The sequence below is a fragment of the Canis lupus genome, chromosome 29 (assembly GCF_048164855.1).
Source record: "Canis lupus baileyi chromosome 29, mCanLup2.hap1, whole genome shotgun sequence".
NCBI classification, from domain to species: Eukaryota; Metazoa; Chordata; class Mammalia; order Carnivora; family Canidae; genus Canis; species Canis lupus.
In genome coordinates, this window is record NC_132866.1 from 39,548,617 (window position 1) to 39,571,364 (window position 22,748).

Here is a 22,748-nt window from a genome sequence, read left to right on the forward strand (position 1 = left end):
GAGAGCTCATTGGAATGATCATTTGGGGCATGTTTGAAAGGTGGTTTTTGGTTGAAATTACAGTGCAATTTAGATTTTTCTTTTTTTCCTCTCACAGGAACAGTGAGCAGAATGAGTACCTCACAGGACCAGAGTGGCCGCTCCAGTAATAGAGAACCCCTTTTGAGGTGTTGTGATGCACGGAGGGACTTGGAGCTTGCTATTGGTGGAGTTCTCCGGGCTGAACAGCAAATTAAAGATAACTTACAAGAGGTGTGATGTGCGCTTTTTTCTTCTCTTGTCTGGGTTTTTAGCACAGGGCTGGTTAGAGCATGGCTAAGGACTTTGCTTCTCTGTGCTAACCAGGTTACACCCCATGTCTTGTTTGGTATGCCTGAAATGTTGGTGCCTTTGATTCCCAAAGGAAATTAAACAGATGGTAGAAGAGTCTGGAAAACCTTGTGCCACCTCAAAGATTTCAGTTCAGCATGCATTTTTTAATTGCTCCTCTTTGTGGTCCCTGTGCCAAGCACTGCCATCAATAAAAAAATAACAAAATGAATGAGTATTCTGCTCAGCTGTGTCCTTGATGCATAAAGGATGGTGCTGCATCATGGCCTCTACCAGCTTTTAACTTCGTGGTGGCATGGCTTTGTTGGTGGCATGTAATGTAAATCACTTTATCTGTTGAATCAAGTCAAAATGAAATCTCTTTGTTCCCTTGGCCTAATATTCTGTTGGTGAGTGGGAAGACCAAGTATTACATGATTTTGAAATACAACTTTATTATAGAAAAATTTTGTTTTAAAATAGTTTCTCATGCGGATTCTCATGGATAATTATAGGTGTTTTGACTTCTCTCCTTTGGATTTTTAGTATATATGTTGCTGAAATGAGCACTCTCCTTTGGATTTTTTATTTTTGTTCTTTTTTGAATCACTACTTCTGCTTTCAGAAACATTTAGTTTACAGGTTTACTTAAACTCTGCCCCACCGGTCTTCTGGCTGTTGACATGTAGTGGCACATCTCTTTATTTAATTGGCCTAATATAACTGGCTTGCTCATTCATAGAGTGAGAAAAGAGACAAGGGCTAGCTAGCCATTAAGTTAATACTTCTATCTTACTCCACTGACAAATTTGTAAGACTATATATGTTTTCAAATTCTATGAAAAACTTAGGGGATCAGTATTACATATCCTTTTTATTTTTTTCTTGATTATTTCAGGCCACCCAAATAAACCCGCTCCTCTTTGGATGGATGGGGTATGGAAGGAGGATTTAGAGCTTTTGTGGCTGAAATTCTTAAACTGGGTCTGTGGGCCTTTGGTGGTTCCATGGGTGTGCTACCGGGACCTGCAACCCCGAAATTACAGGCAAAATTTTGAGTATATGATACGTATTTTTCTGGAGAGAGGTTCCATATATATGATTGGATAATCAAAAGGATTTGTGACCCTCAGAAGTTTAAGAAACTCACCATTCTTGGGCAGCCCGGGTGGCTCAGCGGTTTGGCGCCGCCTGCAGCCCAGGGTGTGTGATTCTGGAGACCCCGGATCGAGTCCCACGTCGGGCTCCCTGCATGGAGCCTGCTTCTCCCTCTGCCTATGTCTCTGCCTCTTTCTTTCTCTCTCTCCTTGTCTCTCATGAATAAATAAATAAAATCTTAAAAAAAAAAAAAAAAAGAAAGAAAGAAACTCACCATTCTTTAGGCTTATAACAGTAGTGAAGCTAATAGGTATGTGTTTACTAGGTCAAAGCCCAGATTCACAGCTGCATAAGCCGTCATCTGGAATGCCTCCGAAGCCGTGAGGTGTGGCTGTATGAACAGGTAGATCTCATCTATCAGCTTAAAGAGGAGACACTTCAGCAGCAGGCCCAACAGCTCTACTGGGTAAGGTGGCTGTAAGGCTATAATTGGTTTGAGTATGGTTTTCCAGAGAATGTCTTTCCTATAATGTACCATTAATATAGATCAGGTAAAAGCTTAGTACCAAGTATTGTTTGTTTACTTGGATATATTTGGTGCTTTTAGTAACCTTGTGGCTAGATAGTTTCATTTTTTTCTTACAGTTACTGGGCCAGTTCAATTGTCTTATTCATCAACTGGAGTGCACCCAAAACAAAGATCTAGCTAATCAAGTGTCTGTGTGCCTGGAGAGGTAAAGATACTTTTTACTTGTTTTGACTTTTGATGTATTTTTAAAAACAAGTCAATTTTGGGATCGAGTCCCATATCAGGCTCCCTGCGTGGAGCTTACTTCTCCCTCTGCCTGTGTCTCTGCCTCTCTCTCTCTGTCTCTCTGAATAAATAAATAAAAATTCTTTAAAAAAAAACAAAACAAAAACAAGTCAATTTTGTAACTCCTTTTATGTCTTGGATTTAACTTGAGTTTTCCAGTAATAAGATCATCCTAAGTCTATGTATATGCTTAATATTATACCTGGTGGTTCATAATGAAGTCCTCTACCTTTGATGAGTTCCTTAGAAAAGTACAGTCATTTCAGATTATTCACAATTTGGCTTTTGTTTTATTTATTTATTTATTTATTTATTTATTTATTTATTTATTTATTTATTAATTTTTATTTATTTATGATAGTCACAGAGAGAGAGAGAGAGAGGCAGAGACACAGGCAGAGGGAGAAGCAGGCTCCATGCACCGGGAGCCCGATGTGGGATTCGATCCTGGGTCTCCAGGATCGTGCCCTGGGCCAAAGGCAGGCGCTAAACCGCTGTGCCACCCAGGGATCCCTGGCTTTTGTTTTAGATTAAAACAGTTATTCCTTAAAAGTAGTCAGATATTGTTTATTTTTTCTCCAGACTGGGCAATTTGACCCTCAAACCTGAAGATTCGACTATCCTACTGTTTGAAGCAGACACAACTGCTCTGCGCCAGGCCATCACCACATTTGGATCCCTTAAGACCATCGTGAGTAGTGTTGATCTCAGATAATTCATAGTGCACTTCTCAGACCTGTGGACTCACAAATGGTCTTAAAATATTTTACTATGAATAGTGGCTTTCTTGAAAATTTGGTAAACTACAGAATTTCATGTTCTGATTAAGCTGATAGAGCATTAGGCTGGTAGTTCTTGGAATATGGTATTGATTCACTAATAATTTCTGAATTCATCTTGTATCTCTTGATACCTTGACATAGTTCTTATAAAGTCTATGGGTTGAATGGTATTTAAGATAAAAAATTAAACATGATCTGATTTGGGCCTTGTTAAAAACAGTAATACTACCAGTTATGGTAAAAAATTCTCTTTTATGATATTTATATAGTAGAGAATTCTCAGATTTCATAACTACTTGTGTAGGCATCGAATTTAGTGTAAAGAATATTCTAGTAAAATAGTAATGCATTGCTATTTTTGAAATTTAGGAATTACAATTTTACTTTTTTGGAATGAAAGCATAACATTAATAAACATGATTAATTTGCTTTCATTTTATAGCAAATTCCTGAGCATCTTATTGCTCATGCTAATTCATCAAATATTGGGTCTTTCCTGGAGAAAAGAGGTTATATCCCATTGCCAGAACAGGTAAATGTCATTTCGTTTTTGGTAACTAAATTATTACTTGGTTTATATGTTTATTGTTTTTTAAATATTTTATTTATTTATTCATGAGCGACAGAGACGGGCAGAGACACAGGCAGAGGGAGAAGCAGGCTCCATGCAGGGAGCCTGATGTGGGATTCAATCCCGGGACTCCAGGATCATGCCCTTGGCCGAAGGCAAGCGCTAAACCGCTGAGCCACCCAGGCTTCCCTCTTTTGGGTTTTGACTAAATCACTTTGGGTTGTTTTTTTTTTTTTGGCTACTATTTTTTTTGCAAAATGGCAGCAGTGGAATGAGTTAATTTATGCAATTAAACACTCCCTTTGAGACTGAATGTCAGAAATTTAGAGATTTTATGGGTATTAAGAGAGAAAGTGATTGTTACCAATTAGTTCATAGGACATTATCATTAGCTCCCTGGGGGTAGCTCTCTTTGGCAACCTTCTCATAATTCTTAAGGCAATGTGAATATAGAATGCTAGATGTTTTGAGTTGAAAGCAACCCTGGAGGTGAACTATACTTCTTATTTTATAATTGTGAAGATGGAGGCTTAGGGAAGTCATGTGAATTGTGCAGAGTCAGTGAAATTAGAAAGCTTGGGTCCCTTGCTTTACGGGTGAACTTTCTATGGCATTTGGCATTGCCTTGTTAAGCAGCAGAGTATTATGTAATTAGCAGAAGTCAGCATCCAGCACTACTGCTGTCTCTCTCAGCGAATGGCTCCTTGGAAGCAAACCTGCCAGTGTTCGACAGGCTCCTTACATACCCAGCACCAACCTCCAGGACTGGCTCACCCAAAAGCAGACCTTGGAGAATAGTCAGGTATGTTGCTGCCTTATTATTTCTGAGGTAGATGGAGTAGTAGATGGTTTTAGTTTATGTCATTAGTTTTTGCTATTAGGCTGAAAATATTTTTGCAACTTTTATTACACCAGTGATGCGTCTTTATTCTAGATAGTTTAGAAAACAGAGAACTATAAAGAAATATAAACCTAGAACCCCAACATGCAGAGCTAACTACTGTAACGTTCTTACTTACATACTTCCATTTTTGTATGCATACATACACTTCAGAAACATGATTCTGTAAATCCTGTTTTGACTAGCAATTTTTTTTCTAAGTAGAGCATAAATATATTTCTCTTTCATTTAATTTCTTCCATAAAATCTATAATACTATATTTCATTGATTGGCTATAATTGAAATTCCAGTTTTTCTGGGTATGAACACAGTTCCCCTAAACAGCCAGGAGTTAGTGTGTGCACGTTAATTCCTTAGCAGTAAAATCCTAGAAATTGATTTCTAGATTATAATTCTGCATACCCCTTAAGACTTTTGATACATATCGCCAGTTTGGCTTTCTAGGAAGTTGATACCAATTTATATTCAGAATATTTGGCAGAATATTGAGGTGTATCTTTCCCTGAAACTTCTCAAATAGTGGCAATCATTTATAAGTTCCTTTTTTCCTCTGAATTTGATACAAAGAACAATTTTACTTTTGTTTTGAAGTTTGATTATGGAGGTTGAATATTTTTTAGGTTAATTAGCCTTCTTGGATGACTTGCCTAATCATATCCTTTGTTCATTTTTGTCTTTATTTGTGAAGGCTGATTATGTAGAACTACCAGCCTCTTTTCTATCAGATAGGCTACAAAAGCTTTCTCTTAGTTTGTCTTTAGTATTTTTAAGTTTTTTTAAAACTGCAGAAATTTGTTTGTTATTCAATACATATTTTAATATCCCAACAGAGAAATCCTTTCCTTGGCTTTATATACTTAAATTTAGAAATTCTAGGGAGTGTAAATAAATGAACTCTTATCATTGAACCCCAAAGCAGCCATAATGTTCTATGGACTAATACTGCATACTTCTTGTGTAGACTTCTGCCAGAGCCTGCAATTTCTTTGGTAAAGTCTGGGGCAACCTAAAGGGCTTAGAAAACTGGCTCCACCAGAGTCAGCAACAAGAGGTTCCCGAAAAACCAACTTACCAGAAGTGTAACAGCCATTCTACTACCAGTTCGTACTCTGTTGAAATTGAAAAGATTGGAGATCTGGACCTTCTTGAGCAGGACGAGATGGACCTTTCTGATTGGCTGGTGACTCCTCAGGAATCCCATAAGCTGGAGAAGCCTGGGAATGGCAGCTGTGAAACCAGTGGGAAGTTTAAGCTCCTGTTGCAGGTGTTCCAGGAGCCATACAGTGTGAATGATTGGCTTGTCAAGCCCGATTCCTGTACCAATTGTCGGGGCAACCAGCCCAAGGGTGTGGAGATTGAAAACCTGGGCAATCTGAAGTGCCTGAACGACCACTTAGAGGCCAAGAAACCCTTGTCCATTCCCAGCATGATTAATGAGGATTGGCTTGTCCAGAATCATCAGGACCCATATAAAGTGGAGGAGGTGTGCAAAGCCAATGAGCCCTGTACGAGCTTTGCAGAGTGTGTGTGTGATGAGAACTGTGAGAAGGAAGCTCTGTGTAAATGGCTTCTGAAGAAAGAAGGAAAAGACAAAAATGGTATGCCTGTGGAACCAAATCCTGAGTCTGAGAAGTGTATAGATTCCCTGAGTGTGTGGCTCTGTCCTTCCAGAAAAGAGGCAGCACAACAAGCTAAGATGTCAAAGGCAGTGGCTCCTTCTAGAATTGCGGATTCCTTCCAAGTCATAAGGAACAGCCCTTTGTCAGAGTGGCTCATCACACCCTCATGCAAAGAAGGTTGTCCCAAGGAAATGCTTGGTACTGAAGACAGAGCTAGCAAGCAAAAGCCTATGAACCCAGTGGCCACTTTCTGCCATCCTTTTAATACAGCTGACTGGGTCTTGCCAGGAAAGCAGATAGGAAACCTCAGCCAATTATCCTCAGGAGAAGACAAGTGGCTACTTCGAAAGAAGGCCAAGGTGAGCACAGAATCTGAACTATACTTAGTAGATAGATACTTTCTTAATCCCAAATCTTGCAGATGGGCCAGATCCTGAAATATGTTAAATGTTATTTGGCATATTAATCTTGCTGGAACATCTGATTCAGACTGAAATTTTTGTACATTTTCCAGGCTTTCAGGCCCCATCCTGCAGGAAAGAAAAACAACACCTCAGTTTTAGTGGTTGTTTTGGGGAAAGATTAATAAACAATTTTACCTTTTCTCTTGCTTATTTGAGAGAATGGCCAACATGTACACATTCTTTAGAGACACTACACTGTTGGGCAGATGAGTTAAGTTGGTGTCTTGCCTCCCAGTTGTCATGTAGCAACCCACCGCTTTTGTCTTCTTGCAGGAAGTATTACTTAATTCACCACTACAGGAGGAATGTAACTTTCCCCAAGACCGTTATGGCCTCCCAGCAGTTTGTGACCTCTTTGCCTGTATGCAGCTTAAAGTAGACAAAGAAAAGTGGTTGTATCGAACTCCTCTACAGGTGCGTACATGTCTCTAGTGTAAAAAAAAAAAAAAAAAAAAGATTTTAGCTGCTTGTCAATTTTTTTTTTTTTTTTTTAATGTTTTGTCTTCTATATGAATTCACACTTGGCTTACTGAACTATAGTCCTGTTAATGGTGTGTGTGCTAGGCAAGTGATGATGGCTGGGGGATCGTAACAGTTTCAGGTATTTTCACTTGAACTTGCTTTATAAAATAACTAGGACATACTTGAAAGTGACCTTTTAAGATGATATAACTATCGGGAATTTTCAGAGCCTGTTGTGGATTCTATTAGCTTGAGAAACAAGTCTGAGCTTTAAGGCGGGGAAGATTTGCTTTTATCCTATAGTGAAGGGACTCTAATCTGTGGACGTTTCTTTACAGATGTGAAGCAATGGAACCCAAGTCAAGCAACTTTTCTGCAAATTATCCCATATCCATGGGCCGAGTGACTGTGCAGCTTGCCAAATCATTGTGTTTCTGGGTCTGACCAGTCAGCTTAGTTCCTTTCCTGCCTAGTTGAGCTAGTGAAGAGAAATAAGTCATCGAATTATAAGTTACTGCATAAAAGAAAAAGACTGTTGATGCTGAGGTGATTTCAGTTCCTTTCTACAAAAGTATTAACTCAGCCCTACACTAGAAACAAACAGCATCTTGGTGGATAGGTCTTTTTCATAAGCCTCTACAGCTCCTTAGATTGAATTGTTACTAGAAGTACATTAAAACACTGTAGTTTTAAAAATGAAATAGTTCTGTAATCAAAGTGTGTTGATATATTTGAAAGCTAGTAAGCTTCTCTAATCTTTTGATTGTCCTCTTTAGATGCTCCCCGTGCTGTGGGTTTTCTTCCATTGGTGGTGGAAATAATGATTCTTCTGTTTAGTGTATTTCACACAAATAGTTAACCTTGCCAACATAGTGATTTTTTTTTCTTACCACAACATGTATTAACAATCTTGGCAATTTTTGACATTGATTATACAAAACATTTTAACTTACATGTTAGATTCTACATTATTTTTCTTCTTTTGAAAGAGATTCAGCTACTGCAAATTTGGTCTGTTATCTAAATGTTATTGAAGTAGCTAATGAGCTTTTAGAAGAGCTCCGTATTGTTTCAGGATTATATCCAGGGTAGTCCTAGCCACTTTCATAATATTCTGAACACAGGTAAAAGAGCCCTCCTGCTGAGTAATCAATCAAAGAGCGAAAGGCAAGACATGTTGGAAACGTAGTATTTGAACTGTTAGCTATCCTAAGGGTTATTGGTGCATCCTGTGTAAAGGGAAGCTGAGTCTGACACCTGGTGCTTTTAATTAGGAATAAATGAAATGTTCTCACTGCAAGCATAATGTACCTATACCTTTGGAAGTTTCAGAATGCAGTGACATTTTAGTGAATAGGCTGTTTTGAACACTTGTGCCTTGGGGTGTTTACTGAAGCTTTATGAAAACTTTGATGTTTTACCAGTATCCTTAAAAGTCCCGTCCATGCTTTAAAAAGTATCTCTGTAGGAAATGCGATTTATAATGTTTTTAACTTCTCAAAGGTGAGATATCTTAGCTGCTTTCTGGGCTTTCAGACAAGTTTTAAATTCAGCTTTCCTGTTACTTTTGAAGTTTGTGATGTGGTCATCTAAAAGCCCTTTTGGAGAAACTTCAGAGTCCTACAGTCCTTGCCATACAGCTTCATTTGACTTCTTGAACACAGCTGAAAAGAACCTATTTTTTGGTCGTCGCTCCTCCCCCAATACCACTTAGAACTTTAATAATAAAGGTGGCAGGTAAAAATTTAAGGAGCCTTTTCCATTATCTTATGTTGCAGGAAACTTTGTAGTTTTGAAGTTTAATGATGTGTTCCTAATTTTATATTCATCATCATGCTAATAAGTATGTAAAACATTCTTTTGTGTTGAAGCATTTTGTACCTCCCTTCATTAAAAGCACAAACAGGCATAGTTGTGTGTATCTGTAAAACTGCCTTATCACAGACTGTTCTACCACAGTGACCTTTGGGTAGGAGTACAGCTAAGAACTTTTATATTAACTTAAATATCAAGTGTATCTTATGAATCTTAATATAGCAAAAGCTAGGTATATTACCAGTTTCATTTTGAGTCTTTTCCTGCAGACTTCAGATCTGCTCTTTTAATTTTTATGAAATATATTAAACTCTCTTTTTAAAAAAACTAGAGGCCTTCAGCTAAGGTTCAGTGCTTTCCTCTCTCTCTGAGTCCTTACTGGGTGCATGCAGGAAGGCCCTACTTTACCCTTTCCCTTCATAATAAACACCAGTTGTTTTAGTATGTATTATGTATATGTGTGACCTGCAGTGCAGTTTTATTTAACTTCATTTCATAGGTGAGAAAACAAATAACTTGCCCTCACCTTTAGCTTTCCCAAGGCTTCCTTAAACCCTGTAGCTTGTTTCTATCCTGTAATTATCCTCCATAGGGAGGTGAGTTAGTGAGAATTTAGCATGATGGTTTATATCAAGTATCCTGAGGTTTAGTGTCAATTCTGTTGAAGAAAATTTGTAACCTAGATGTTAATGATGTCAAGTAACCCTTTATTTCAACACAACCAAGAAAATGAGTTGGCCAGTTGGGGCAGACAAAAATGCTAAGAATAACTTTCACTTTATATCCAGAAAAATGCTTTTAAATAGAAACACTGTGTTTACACTTCGGTTCTATTTTCACCCTTTATTGGAAATACAAGGCAACATTACAGTTTCAGATCATTAAATAAATGTGGGGATACGGTATAGACAACAATCATGACCTGAATCCTCTAAGTAGTTTTTCAGTTCAGAGGGGGTAGGGAAGAACCACATTACTCAGCCACCAGAGGAGTTTGGGCTTCCACTCTGGCTAGCAGGATGCCAGTCCTGGTCAACCACACGTGATCTTTACCACAGCAAACTGGAATCTCCGATTTTTCAAACTAATTGTAGGAAGAGAGAGCAACTCCAGACTGACATATAAATTGATCTGGATGACTACTAAAGTGTCCTCCACTCATAAGTTGGCGAAATCTTCAGAGTGACTGTTGGAGTAAGGAGCCTTTCATGTGCTCCCAGTTGTTATATAGTGCATAGAGGCTGGTAAGCGTTAGTCCTGCTAGCCCACCTCGTGCTACCCCTCGTAGACCACCTGGAAAAGAGTAGGAGGGGGAGAAACAGCCTTGTATTGCATAGTGTCCTAGCATCAAAGGATTAAGTAACATTATCACGAAATTAAGACATAATTCATGTTTATCAATATTCCACCTCAAATAGATTAAGTCCTAAAAATAATACAAGAAACCAAGAGAGGTTCAAGAGATTCCCTTAAATCACTTGTTTAATACATATATTGTATTCTCATTCACAATCTTTTCGCTTTTAATTTAATAATTTATAGCTAAGATCATAAGCATTAATAATTTCTTGATTTTTCTCCATCTCACTTGTTCCTACAATAATTCAGACAAGATCTTATGCATATTATTATTGAAGTCCCAAACAGATGAATAATTTCCTGCCAGTCCTACTGTTTAGGACCTCATAGGCACTGCAAATTGATTCAGGGCTATAATATAAACAAGGTGACACCCTCTTTGGAAACAATATTAACCTTTGGACTCTGGACAGGTCCTCTATTAACTTTGAAGACTAAAGAAGTAGTGGTGATAAGATAGCTATAATCAAATTTTTGTGTTAAGTGCTGATAAAGGACCACCTGTCCCCACCCTCCTCCCTGTCCATTCCTACACTGACACATCTGCCAATCTAGTATAACTAATGAGAAACAAGGCACACAGCTTCATCATCCTCACTGAAAAACATTGAAAGATTAAACTTTGAACAAGTTTTTCATGTGACAAACAAGTAGCAATATATATTTCACCTGAAACGTAAAAACAAAAATGTTTTAATCAGTTACCTGAAAATCCCCGGAGTCTACCAAGAGGACTAAGGGGTACCCAAATAAGCTTTTAGGAAATAACTCAATGTTCTTATGGTTTCACAAACGAGTAGATACCATAAACCTCAGGGAGTCTATACCTATGGAATAGTCATTCCAAGTTACATATTAGGAAGGCAAAGTTGGAATGGAGCTGTGGTCCAGTGATTACCTTACCAGAGGCCCTTTGGCTACAAACCAGGAAACTCTGTGAAATTCAGTAACACTGCCAAGTTAGAACACTTCAGACTACCATTTCTGCAATGAATGTCCTGTCCTGCCAGATGGCTTCAGCTGATTAAAAAGCCACCCCCTCCAGGAGCCTCTCTGGTCTGAAGAGGTCTGATAGCTGACCTGCGTAGGTTTTCACCATGAAGTGCCCTAATTATCTCTCTCAAACAGACTGAAACAGAAACTGCAGGCATCACTTATAAACATCATCAAATATGTGGGAAGCAGGAATCAGAAAAAAATTCAATGAAGATTTCTCCTTGAAGCCCATATCATCTCTATATCATCTTGCTACATTTAGACCAAGTATAGCAGTTGACTTTGCAACTGTATCCAATGAGGTTGAAAAATTCAACCTTAGTTAAAACAGTCTGCCCAATAATGACTTCCCTCTCATGTCTTTAGTAAATCAACAAAAAGTTCTAGGGACTAAAGGTGAATTATAATTAGACCAAATTACTAAGATGAAAAAAACAAACTATGAAGTACAGGAGAATAACTACTACTTGCAACAGCATCAACATGCTGCTTTAGATCTAAACTGAGTATAATGAGGGCTCTTTCAAGCAGGTTACAAACATACAGTACTCCATTCTGACTCAACAAAAAACGAAAGGTGGCCTCACTGCTGTTTATTAGCAGAAAAATGATGGAGGGCAGGTACCTGGAAGCGCACTACATTTGCAGATGTTTTCCTGGGACCAAAATTCAACTTCAGATGAACTCCCCTGGATCTACAGAGCTCTGAACTCTGCACACTGGTCTGGAAATACCGGCAAACTGTTCCTTACACTTGGCCCTTTGCTTTGAGTGTGCCTAAGAACATGGTTTCTCTTTAGCCACTTTTTTGAAAGACTCCTATTAGTTCTCAGCTATCAAATAACAAGCCTCCTTGGGCAGGTGCACTAGGGGTAACAATGAAACAGAATTGCAAGACTCAGATTTTTGGGACACCAGTGGCATTTTAAGTGTCCCTTAACAACAATTTGTCTCCTAGAAAGCTTTCTACTTTCTGACCAAAATGAAACCAACTTAATTCAAACAAGTCACTTCTTTGAAGGTTGGACAACAGTTATTTGCAGCAAGCAGACACTAAACATTGGCAGTGCTTGATTTACTAAGCACAGCTAATCCTGATTTAAGCGTAGCCTCTTATCACATACCAAGCCAGGTTTTAGTTGTAACTTTCCATTAATTCCAGCATTTTCTAACTTATTCTATTAAACGTTTGAAGGCCTTGGCTTTAGACTTTCTGTAAAGAACTTCTGCCCAACTAAGCACAGGAAGTTGACAGCAAATATTCTTGCTTTGAACAAAGTAACCAAATAAGGTCAATGGTCAATCTCTATAAAGGAAAACAAACACCAGACATGTGTTTCAGTTTTACCTTCTATCTTTTGGTCCTTACACAACTCTTGCCAGAAAGGGCAAATCTTCTGATCATAGGAAGATGAGGCCCAGAATACTAAAGTACCTTGTTTGTGGGGGTATAGAGCTGGACAGTGGCAGAGCTAATACACTGAACTGACAATTACTTTAGAGCTGGGGAACCAGCAAATTTTTCTTAGAATGGCCAGAAAGTAAATATTTTAGACTTTCAGGTCCCAAAAGCTATTATGTAGGTATTTACATAACCACTTGAAATGTAATTACAGTTGACCCTTGAACAATGAGTGGGGTTACAGGATGCCACCCCACCCCCTGCACAGTCAAAAATCCATGTACAACTTCTGACTCTCCAAAAACTTCACTAATAGCCTACTGTTGACTGGAAGCCTTACTGAAAACATATATAGTTGATAAACACATATTTCATACCTTGTATGTACTGTATTATATATTGTATTCTTAGAATGAAGCAGAAAGGATCACTAAGAAAATCATAAGAGAAAATACAAAATCAGTACTGTACTGATTGAAGAAAAATTATATATAAGTTGACCCATGCAGTTCAACTTCACGTTGTTCAAGGGTCAACCATTTTTAAAAATATAAAACATTCTCAGCCTCCGGATAGTGGATAGGCATCTGGCCAGCAGATGATGCTGGCCCCTCCAGCCTTACCTACAACACTGACATGGCTACTACTAAATACTATAAAAAATTTTTTTTATCATTTTTGACAACACAGTACAGTAGCATCAAGTATAATGGCATCATGCTACTATCACCTCCATCCATCTCCAGAGAACATTTTTCATCTTGCAAACTGAAACTATGTACCCATTAAATAGTAACTCCTCACTCCTCTCTTCTAATGCCTAATTGATACATAGGTTTTTGCTCACTTTAAATTTTATTTTATTATAGTCCATATGAAAAATTTCAAGTCAAAATAGTACCAAGATTTTAGTGATGAACAATGTAGTACACACACCATCTTCACCTTAATTCCTAGTTCCCAAAGGCAACCATTTCATTCTTTGCTTTTTACCTTCATGTTTCTAAATAACACAACTACTTTGCTAGTTCTCGATTTTTCAATCTTTTTATCTACTGACTTCCTACCAGGAAAACTGTTAAGCCTTGTAAAAATTACATAAAATGTGCTTATGGTGGGATGTAAGTAACTTACTTTATGTAAGTTATCTCATTTACAAGTCTGTGAAGGGAATATACCCTTGTGTAACAAATTCAGACAAGTTCTTCTCTGCACATGTAGCTGTTTAGGGATCTAATGCTAGTCAAGTCAAACCCAGTCTGACTCCAAAGCCCTTTGTTTTTTACACCACATTTAACTGCCTCCAGGATAGATAGATAAATCTATTGAAAGGGGTAATAACAGTTGATCTAGGCCTTATAGAAGGACTGGATTTCAAATTTATGTGTTTGGTCATATGATATATGCAAGGAAGGTATGGGAAAAGTCTGAAAATGTAGGCTAGGATTAGAGCATGGAAGGCTAGGATGAGAAATTTAAGTTGAAAAGCAGTATGTCATCATCAAAAGTTTTTGGACAGGGAGTATTAGAATTAGTACCATACTTGAGGAAGATTAAGCCAGAAATAGTGATTAGACAAGACATACTGAAGGTAGAAGTCTAAAGTCAAAATGGTCAATGAAAAATAAAAATACTTTATAGTATAGAAGTAGGTACAGAAGTTCATGGATGATGAAATGAGGGGATGGTGAGAGAAAGTGGGTTATCAATGGCAACTGGAACACTACAAGATGCTGTTTCCTGCTTCCCTTCCACCACCCCCCCCTTCACTTTCTCTGTTACAGAGTGGAAGCAGTATGTGTGACTCTTAGCAGCAGAGCAGCTGCCTTTCGGGCTTCCCATGGTGAGGGAGTCCCTCCCACCACCACCAGTCCCTCCCCAGCAATCCCAGTTCTCTTGTACAAGACTACACTTATTAAATTTTCTCAATAGTTTTTGACTCCCCACATTACTATCGTTTTAGGACTTTTTTTCTTCTTCTCATCAGATTCTTAGTCATTTTGGAGGTTGCTTTCCTGTGGTGGTATGGTAGCCCAGTCCCCTTTGAGAATCTTAGGCAAGTTTAAGAGGGTTTATCAACACTGACTTAACATCTCCCATGAAAACTCTGGACCCAGAACAGTGAAAGTTTACCTGATAATTATGATCAACAATTTAAGGCTTGTAAGTAAATGGAAATGCTAATATTTAGAATATAAGAATCAAAGTCCAGTGAAGTCAGATTCTTTCAGTGGCCTATGAAGCTGCTCTATTTTCTATATGATTTAGTCCCTTGCCACTTTTACGATAACTCCAGAGTCTACTGCTCTCCACCCCGCAGTCCCCCCCACCCCCACCCCGGCCGCCTTTTAATCCCCATGGGACTTTGTTGTTAGCCTTTACCTAAATCACTCTTTCCAGACAGCCATCTCACATGCTCCCTCATCTTTGTTCAAATATGCCCTCTCCTTGAAGCCAGTCTTAAACTTTGGTGCATACAGTTTTGTGTGTATGCCTTAGTTTGCTGGAGGATAAATTGCTGAAAGATTACTTCAGCAAAGGATCTACATATTCAAAATACTAATACTAATGCCAGTTGTTTGCTTCCCTTTGCCAATATTAAGTATCACCTACCATCACTTTAAGTTTTTATTTTAGCCACCTGATGCTCATCACAAGTGCACTCCTTACTCCTATTTCAACGCATCCGCCCACCCAACTCCCCTATGGTGACCATCAGTTAGTTACTTGTCATCACTTTTTTTAAAGGCAGTTGGTGAAAAATATTAACTTAATGTTTTATTTTGCTTTGCCCTGGTTGCTTGGGACACCGAATAGCTTCTATTGGTTAGTAGTTTGTATTTTTCCCTGAAGCGCTCTGTCAATCCTTACTCTTTTTTATTGGACTGTTGGTTTAAGTGATCTGTCAAAATGTTCTGTATATTACAGCAGCTAACCCTCTGCCTATTATATGTGTATTTTAATTTACTGGAAGAATATTGCTGCCACTAATAGAAAGTCATCAAGAAAGTCTTTGTTTAATTTTGTTAGGCCTGGCACTCATTGATAAAAGTACCTCTTTTAACAATAACCCTGATAATATTTGCTTAATATGAAGAAATGTATTTGAATATCCTTTAATTTTATTTAGTCTGCTTCTCTAATACAATCTTCAAAGTTTAATTTTGAAGGCCTGGCACTCATTGATAAAAGTACCCCTTTTAACAATAACCCTGATAATATTTGCTTAATATGAAGAAATGTATTTGAATATCCTTAATTTTATTTAGTCTGCTTCTCTAATACAATCTTATGGAAGGCACAGAATGAACAGGTCAGGGATTTTTTGTGAGGGGAGAAAAGGGTGCCCATATCTTTTAGTCTCTGATGCCTTGTTCCTGATTTCAGATAAGTGACCAAGCCAAGCCTTTTAAACATTAGTCCTAAGCTTATGAACAATAGCAAAACTACAGCTGTTCCTCTTCTGGTAGAATACTGGTCAATATTTTTTTTCCAAGGTTTTATTTACTTATTTGAGAGAGAGAGAGCACGAGCAAGGGGGAAGGGCAGAGGGAGAAGCAGATCCTTGCTGAGCAAGGAGTCTAAGAGGAAGCTCAATCCCAAGACCCTGAGATCACGACTGAGCCTAAGGCAGGCATCTAATGGACGGAGCCATCCAGGCGCCCCAATATGGATCATTATTAAACAGATTTTCATATGCCATAGAAAATCTAATAATGACATTTCATACCCTTTGAAAAATATTTACATAAATTCATTAAATAAACAGATATGAACTAAAATCACTCAAGAGAATTATTCATTTAAATTAGTCTCTAAGCTTTTAGTTTGATAACTACCCATTTTCTCATGTGTTTTTCCTCATGAGTTTTCTTTCCACTAAAGGAGCTCCATACCTAAGTTGAGTTATACTACTTTAACCTTTTTAATTTTCATTTCTGTTGTCGAAGAATACATTGGGGGTTGGAAATGTTTTATGTCAGCAAGAATCAGCTATTCCCTAAATGTAAACTTCTGTCCTTAAGAGTCTATGCTGGCTCTAGACCAAGAGTGCCTCAACTCTTTTCCAAATCCCTGAATCTAGAAGTTGAAGTTGTATTTGTATTCCTATCACACAAAATTTGTAATTCTGTACTTATTAAATTCATTCTAAACCAGAAATCAACAAGACTCCTCTGTAGACTGATTTCAATGTGTTGAGCTAAATTTAAATTGTTCAGCCAGAAACTATGAGCCGACGTTGGAATTCTTGGTCAGCAGATTATTAACTTCCTCTATGTTTCACACTGTAATGGAAAATGAAATCTGCAGTCACCTGACATAGAATTATGGATATTCTTTTTTTGCTTCTTCTCTTCTGAACCAAGACCTTTCTCTTTTATAATTTATGCAGGAGGTGTCTCAGCCTGTGTCATAAATGCTATTACTGCAAGGAAGTCCTTGACACAGAAAGCTAGGCTCCCATTTCCTCCAAAATCAAGAATTCAGCCTTTTCCTTTCCCTTTTAAATATGTATAATATGTTCTAAGATGAATAATTCAGTACATTCTTATATTCAAGCCTGCCTAGAGCTTGGGAAATCCCACAGTGGCTTACCCTGAATAAGACCGGGACTTTCCAACCCCTAATGTATTCTTTGAACTGGAGCTTTAGTGCCCATGTACTGGTACAGAAACAGCTCCCACTCAGCCCTAGCCATATGTCAACTTGAATAATGTAAGCTTTTTGTCTTCCATTTATTCAAAAGAAGCTGGAATTCCAGATTTCTATGTGAAATCTCTTGTTTTTTAAATATTAATTTGATCTTTTTAAACACAGGTTGGGCCAAGTAAACTCTTGCTAAATGCACCCTTGTGCTGCCAATTAAAGTTTTAAATTCTTTTGTCTGATCCTAAAGATCTTCAACTTGAAGTATTTTTAGATTTTTTAAGAAAGTTTTTCTAGCTAAGGTAACATCTTCATAGACATAAAAGGCATTTATCGTCTCAATCTACCTGGAGCTCTGTTTATTTGAGTACATACATGTGCATGTGGTGCAAGAAATACTGTGAACTCTTAGGAATAAAATTCCAAATATGATCCATTTTCTTCTTTTTTAAAAAGATTTACAAATTTATTTATTTTGAAGGAAGAGAGAGGGGTGGTGGACTTGATCACATGACACTGAAATCACGACTTGAGCCAAAACCAAGAGTAGGATGCTCAACCAACTGAATACCCAGGAACCCTCAATCCATTTTCAATATAGGAAAAAAAACCCCTCACTCTCAGATGTATCAGGAAATCTTGGATTTCATGATCCCACTGAAGCTTTTCTTTCTTCTATTAAAAATGAAGCAAAAGTGCTACCTGATATTTGTGGTGGAGGAATTTCCAAAAAACAAAATTACTCCATTAATCATTTCTAATGCATAGTAAAACAATGAAACAAATGTAATTTTCAGAGGTATAAGTAGAGTACATATGTAGCTTAAGCTATTTCAAGCAGAAATGTGATGAAAAACTTGGGCCTATCACCAGTTATGTGACCTTTTGAAAAGTCCTCTTAATACTGCATTCATCTATAAAATTGGGGTGTGATGATGATGACTTCACAGTTTTAAGTAAGTTACATTAAGTGCTTATAGCTGAGGGCATAATCATAATGCAGTGAATGTTAATTTCTTTTCCATCTTAGAGGAGAATTTGGTATTTGATCTCCAGTCAGGTCATTTTGGTTCAACTCTTACGGTTCTGTTTATTTTTTCAAAGTTGAAAGGTATTTAGTTCACCCATGTTCACAGGAGCATTATTCAAAGTAGTCAAAGGTGGAAGCAATCCAAATATCCACTGACAGATGAATGGATAAATAAAATGTAGATATGTACAAGGGAGTTTTTATTCAGCCTTGAAAAGGAAATTCTGAAACATGCTACAACATGAACTTGAGGATAGTATGCTAAACGAAACAAGCCAGTCATAAGAAGACCAAATATTGTACGATTCTGCTTATATGAGGTACCCTAAAGTACCTAAGAGTTTAAATTCATAGTTAGAAAATAAAAAGGAAGGGGAAAATTGTTTAATGGATACACAGTTTTAGTTTTCAAGATGAAGAGATGTTCTGGAGTTAGATGGTGGTGATATTCCACAATAATGTAAATACACTTAATATTACTGAATGTACACTTAATAAAAAAACAAATAAAAACCCAAACCCAGGGGATCTCTAGGTGGTTCAGCAGTTTAGCACTTGCCTTTGGCCCAGGGTGTGATCCTAGAGTCCCAGGATCTAGCCCCACATCGGGCTCCCTGCATGGAGCCTGCTTCTTCCTCTGCCTGTGTCTCTGCCTCTCATGAATAAATAAAATCTTAAAAAAAAAAGAAAAATACAAAACAACCAGGAGTTTTGTTCAGCTCTCCATTATACTGCAAAAAATGTGTCAAGTATCCTTTGAAAACTGTGGCTACTTAGTTTTAAAACTACTGAGAGCTCCTCTTCACTCAGTAGTACCTACCTGTACATTTATACAACATGCCTGTCATGGTTCCAGCTGCTACTGTGTTAAGGTCATCTTCTGCACCTCGTGTTTTCTCAATGATGACACCAAATGCACTATAGAGCAAAGCTAAAGGGGAAATGGAACTGATCAGTAATAAAAAAGTGATTAAAAGTCAGTATAGCAATTATGTTTAGATAAATATATCTTACAGACATTCTACAAGCATTCAAAGATATATAAAGAATGACTACTGGAACACTATTTGTAATTGCAAAAGCCTGGCACCAAATCAAATGCCCATCAAAGGGTATAGACCAAGAAGTGGACTTTCCATATACTGGAACACTACACACTCCAAAGAAAAAGCAGGAAAAACCGTATCACTAGCATGTAAAAGCAGGCACATGTGTGTACAACTGGGGATATGCAAAGAAATTCTGTGGAAAGCTTCAGAAGCAACAAGAATAGTAGCTACTAATAAAAAGTCCCGCTGGGGAGTCCCAGGAAAAATATTTTTAATGTTCACTTATATCTTATTCATAACAGCTATATACTTTGGATTTAGAAACTAAGACACACGCATTTCTATTTTAACAAAGATGTTAACTTAAAAAAATTTGAGGTTTGGTTCCCTCACATGTAAAAAACTATTAACACTAGCATGATATAGTTGTAACAAAATCATCCCCCAAACTACCTTTCTCCTATTCCTATAAAGATTCCGATTAATCCTTTTATCATTTCTCAAAATTATGCCATTATTTGACCCTTCAATATTACACCAAACTGCCTTACAACACCTCTGTTGTGATATTCTTATACTTCTGTAAAGGCTCTTCTTGCCATTTCAACTTCTTTAACTGAAACTGAACTTGAGCAAAACATTGTGATTGATCATATGATACTAGGAACACACAAGGTAATTGGTCAGCATCTCAGTTCACTCAGGAAGAGAGTTTCCTGGAACATGAGATTTGCAATGCTAAAACAAAGACAGTCCCCTGGGCAGACCAGGATGGCAGATTACTCTAGTTACATAAGCAACCAAACAGAAACAAAGAAGGGTGACTGTATATGAGCAGCACATTGAAGCAGTCATTTCCTAGAATCTCAAATGTCAATTTGACTTCATGGTGTGAAAATGTACTGCTTCCAAATCCCATGACAAAGCTAGGGTATTATTCTTTCACAACAGACGCCTTTTCTATGTTTTTTCAATGAGATGATTACATTTTCCTTTAGTTAATCTGCCACAATTAAAAGATTTTCAGACTTTCAACTAAGTTACAAAGACATTCTTGGCTGTTACAGTATAAATACCACTGGTACATTTATTAATAAGCTATGAGTAACCAAAAGAGTCAATCATTTATAAACAACATAATATGAAAGAATTTGGTCCTAAGTCCTACTAACTTACCCTTTGCTTAGAACAACAAATGTTTTCATTATCTACAAAGGTCCTATTATAACTCTGGAAATAGGGTCTGAGAAATCTACTGAAGTAAATAGAATGCTGAATGGGCTATTAGGAAACTAGAGCAAGAGGGATGAATTAATCTACCGTATCTTACTACAGGACCCTGAACCTTTCTTAACATAAAGAGGCACTGGACTTAGATCTAAGTTACCTGGATTTCATATCTACTTAAAACATGATTTGGTATCTTGCTTGGACAGGGGAGTATATAATATTTAAAAAGACTTAAAACATTGAGAAAAGGCTTTAACATCTGGAATTACTTTATGTTGTTCATGGTCTTTTCCTAAGTATTGTCTACACTACTCATCAGAGTAGATTTAAATAAAATGTTTAATATCCTAGGGCCAGAACTTTGGTTGACCAAATTGTTCATGATACATACACATTCTTTTGTTGCATTAATGATTTATTAAGTGAGATCTCTACTTACCTAGAGAACCTAGAGTATTAGCCCAAAGTGCCCCTTGCCTAGTCACCATGTTCAAAATCCTACCAGGGCAGAGAGAGAAAGAATTTGTACTTAGAATTACCATTTCTCTAGTAATTTGAAAAACCATTACTGTAGCTATTTATAATGTATAAAGCCAATACCCGAAGTTTTCTTAATTTATTTTTATTTTTTTAATTTATTTATTTTTAAAAAGATTTATTGATTTATTTTAGAAAGAAAGAGAACACGAGCAGAGACCCGATGGAGAGAAGCAGACACCCCGCTGAGTGCACAGCCTGAGGCAGGACTTGGTATCAGGACCCCCAGATCATGACCTGAACTAAAATCAAGAGTCAGATGTCCAATCGAATGAGCAACCCAGGCACCCCCTGAAGTTTTCTTAATTTTAAGACTTACCTTAGTATCTCCTCAGAATTTAGTAAGGATGACTTTTACTGTATATAAATATAAATGAAGGTTAAACCTCTAACATTTTTGGGCAGTAAGGAAAGTTCTTATTATTAAATATAAATCAAATACACAAAGGATTTGACAGCCTAGAATGTGTTTTACTAAAAAAAAAGTTTATAGTAATTGATTTACATAAAAGAAGTAACATAGAGGTGCATGGGTGGCTTAGTCAGTTAAAGTATCAAGTCATGGTCCCAGTGTCCTGAGATTGAGCCCCACATTGGGTTCCCTGCTCAGTGGGGAGCCTGCTTCTCCCTCTCCCACTGCTGTTCCCCCTGCTTGTGCTGTCAAATAAATAAAATCTTAAAAAAAAAAAAAAAAAAGCAGAAATAAGGGGAAATACTCAAAGAGAAGGAAAAAGCTGTCTCAGTAGAATACACACAGAAAACATACTATGTCTGCTCCCTGACTAGAACCAAGCGGCCAGAGTGAACGCTCAGCATACTCTCAAGGAAGCATAGTTCTGCCTTGTACCAGTGCCAGGCGCCACCAAAACAGTGACAGAGGCAACTGGAGGAAGAAGACATTCCTCTCCCAGCAGTGTAACACCATCACAGGAATGGGTCTATCCGGACAGCTGACTACTGCTGGAAATTATGTAATTCCAGTAACAAAGTGAAAAAACTCATTTAATGCAATTAAAAAACTCATGTAATGTCCAAATAACAAAAATTTCTATTTATCTCTAAAAAGCTGTTTAAAAATTAGTAATGAAGTATATTGTTTCTAACTAATTGTTACATATTTACTAACTTATTTTAAGTTCAGTATACTGTCATTTGTAACAAGTTTTTAAAACTATTACTTTTATTATACCGCTGGAAGCACTGCAAGTTAGTGAAATTGTCTGGGATATGATTGGGAAATATATCTCCACTTACTGAGCCCCTATTTAGCTACCTTAATCACCTCTCAACAACCCTTCAGTGTAGAAAAAAAACTTACCTAAAATCACAAAACAGTAAGTAAGAAACTAGGCTTTGAAGCTACTAGATCTGACTGGCCCCAAACCTTACTTTCTTTCCATTTTTTTAGAGGCTGCCTCCTACTTTATTCATTTTATTTTTCAAAGATTTTATTTATTTATTTGAGAGAGCATAAGAGGGGCAGGGTGGGGGGCAGGCAAAGAGAGAGGGAGAAGCAGACTCCTCATTGAACAGGGAGTTTGACACAGGGCTCAATCCCAGGAAGCTGGGATTATAAACTGAGCCAAAGGCGGACCTTAACCAATTGAGCCACCTATTACCCCGGTTGTCTCCTGTTTTAAATGCTTCCTATCCAATAAGATT

At 37.4% G+C, this 22,748-nt stretch overlaps 2 protein-coding genes and 1 non-coding gene across 16 annotated transcripts in view; 1 reads left to right on the forward strand and 2 right to left on the reverse strand.

Annotated features, from left to right (window-relative positions):
* NCOA4 (nuclear receptor coactivator 4) overlaps positions 1 to 8,930 on the forward strand; it is a 68,347-nt gene extending 59,417 nt beyond the window's left edge. For 7 of the 13 annotated variants that reach the window (XM_072806317.1, XM_072806316.1, XM_072806324.1 and 4 more), the window contains 9 exons: positions 98 to 252; positions 1,733 to 1,873; positions 2,053 to 2,141; positions 2,804 to 2,912; positions 3,446 to 3,535; positions 4,233 to 4,376; positions 5,438 to 6,454; positions 6,833 to 6,973; positions 7,360 to 8,930. In XM_072806317.1, the coding sequence (XP_072662418.1) occupies positions 98 to 252; positions 1,733 to 1,873; positions 2,053 to 2,141; positions 2,804 to 2,912; positions 3,446 to 3,535; positions 4,233 to 4,376; positions 5,438 to 6,454; positions 6,833 to 6,973; positions 7,360 to 7,365 (1,892 nt within the window). In that variant the 3' untranslated portion in view covers positions 7,366 to 8,930. Of the gene's footprint in view, positions 1 to 97; positions 253 to 1,732; positions 1,874 to 2,052; positions 2,142 to 2,803; positions 2,913 to 3,445; positions 3,536 to 4,229; positions 4,377 to 5,437; positions 6,455 to 6,832; positions 6,974 to 7,359 lie in introns of all 13 variants that reach the window. The other 6 variants (XM_072806314.1, XM_072806313.1, XM_072806320.1 and 3 more) reach the window with 1 other exon arrangement.
* Positions 8,931 to 9,664: 734 nt separating this feature from the next.
* The window catches only part of LOC140621223 (mitochondrial import inner membrane translocase subunit Tim23), a 33,513-nt gene continuing 20,429 nt past the window's right edge, over positions 9,665 to 22,748 (reverse strand). The window contains exons 5-7 of one of the 2 annotated variants that reach the window (XM_072806328.1): positions 20,989 to 21,047; positions 19,091 to 19,201; positions 9,665 to 10,129 (exon numbers count right to left, since the gene is read on the reverse strand). In XM_072806328.1, the coding sequence (XP_072662429.1) occupies positions 10,014 to 10,129; positions 19,091 to 19,201; positions 20,989 to 21,047 (286 nt within the window). In that variant the 3' untranslated portion in view covers positions 9,665 to 10,013. Of the gene's footprint in view, positions 10,130 to 18,453; positions 18,944 to 19,090; positions 19,202 to 20,988; positions 21,048 to 22,748 lie in introns of those variants that run through there. The other variant, XM_072806329.1, reaches the window with a different exon arrangement.
* LOC140621271 (small nucleolar RNA SNORA74) lies at positions 21,853 to 22,051 on the reverse strand. The gene has a single exon (XR_012020996.1). It is a non-coding gene; the product is annotated as a small nucleolar RNA SNORA74 (small nucleolar RNA).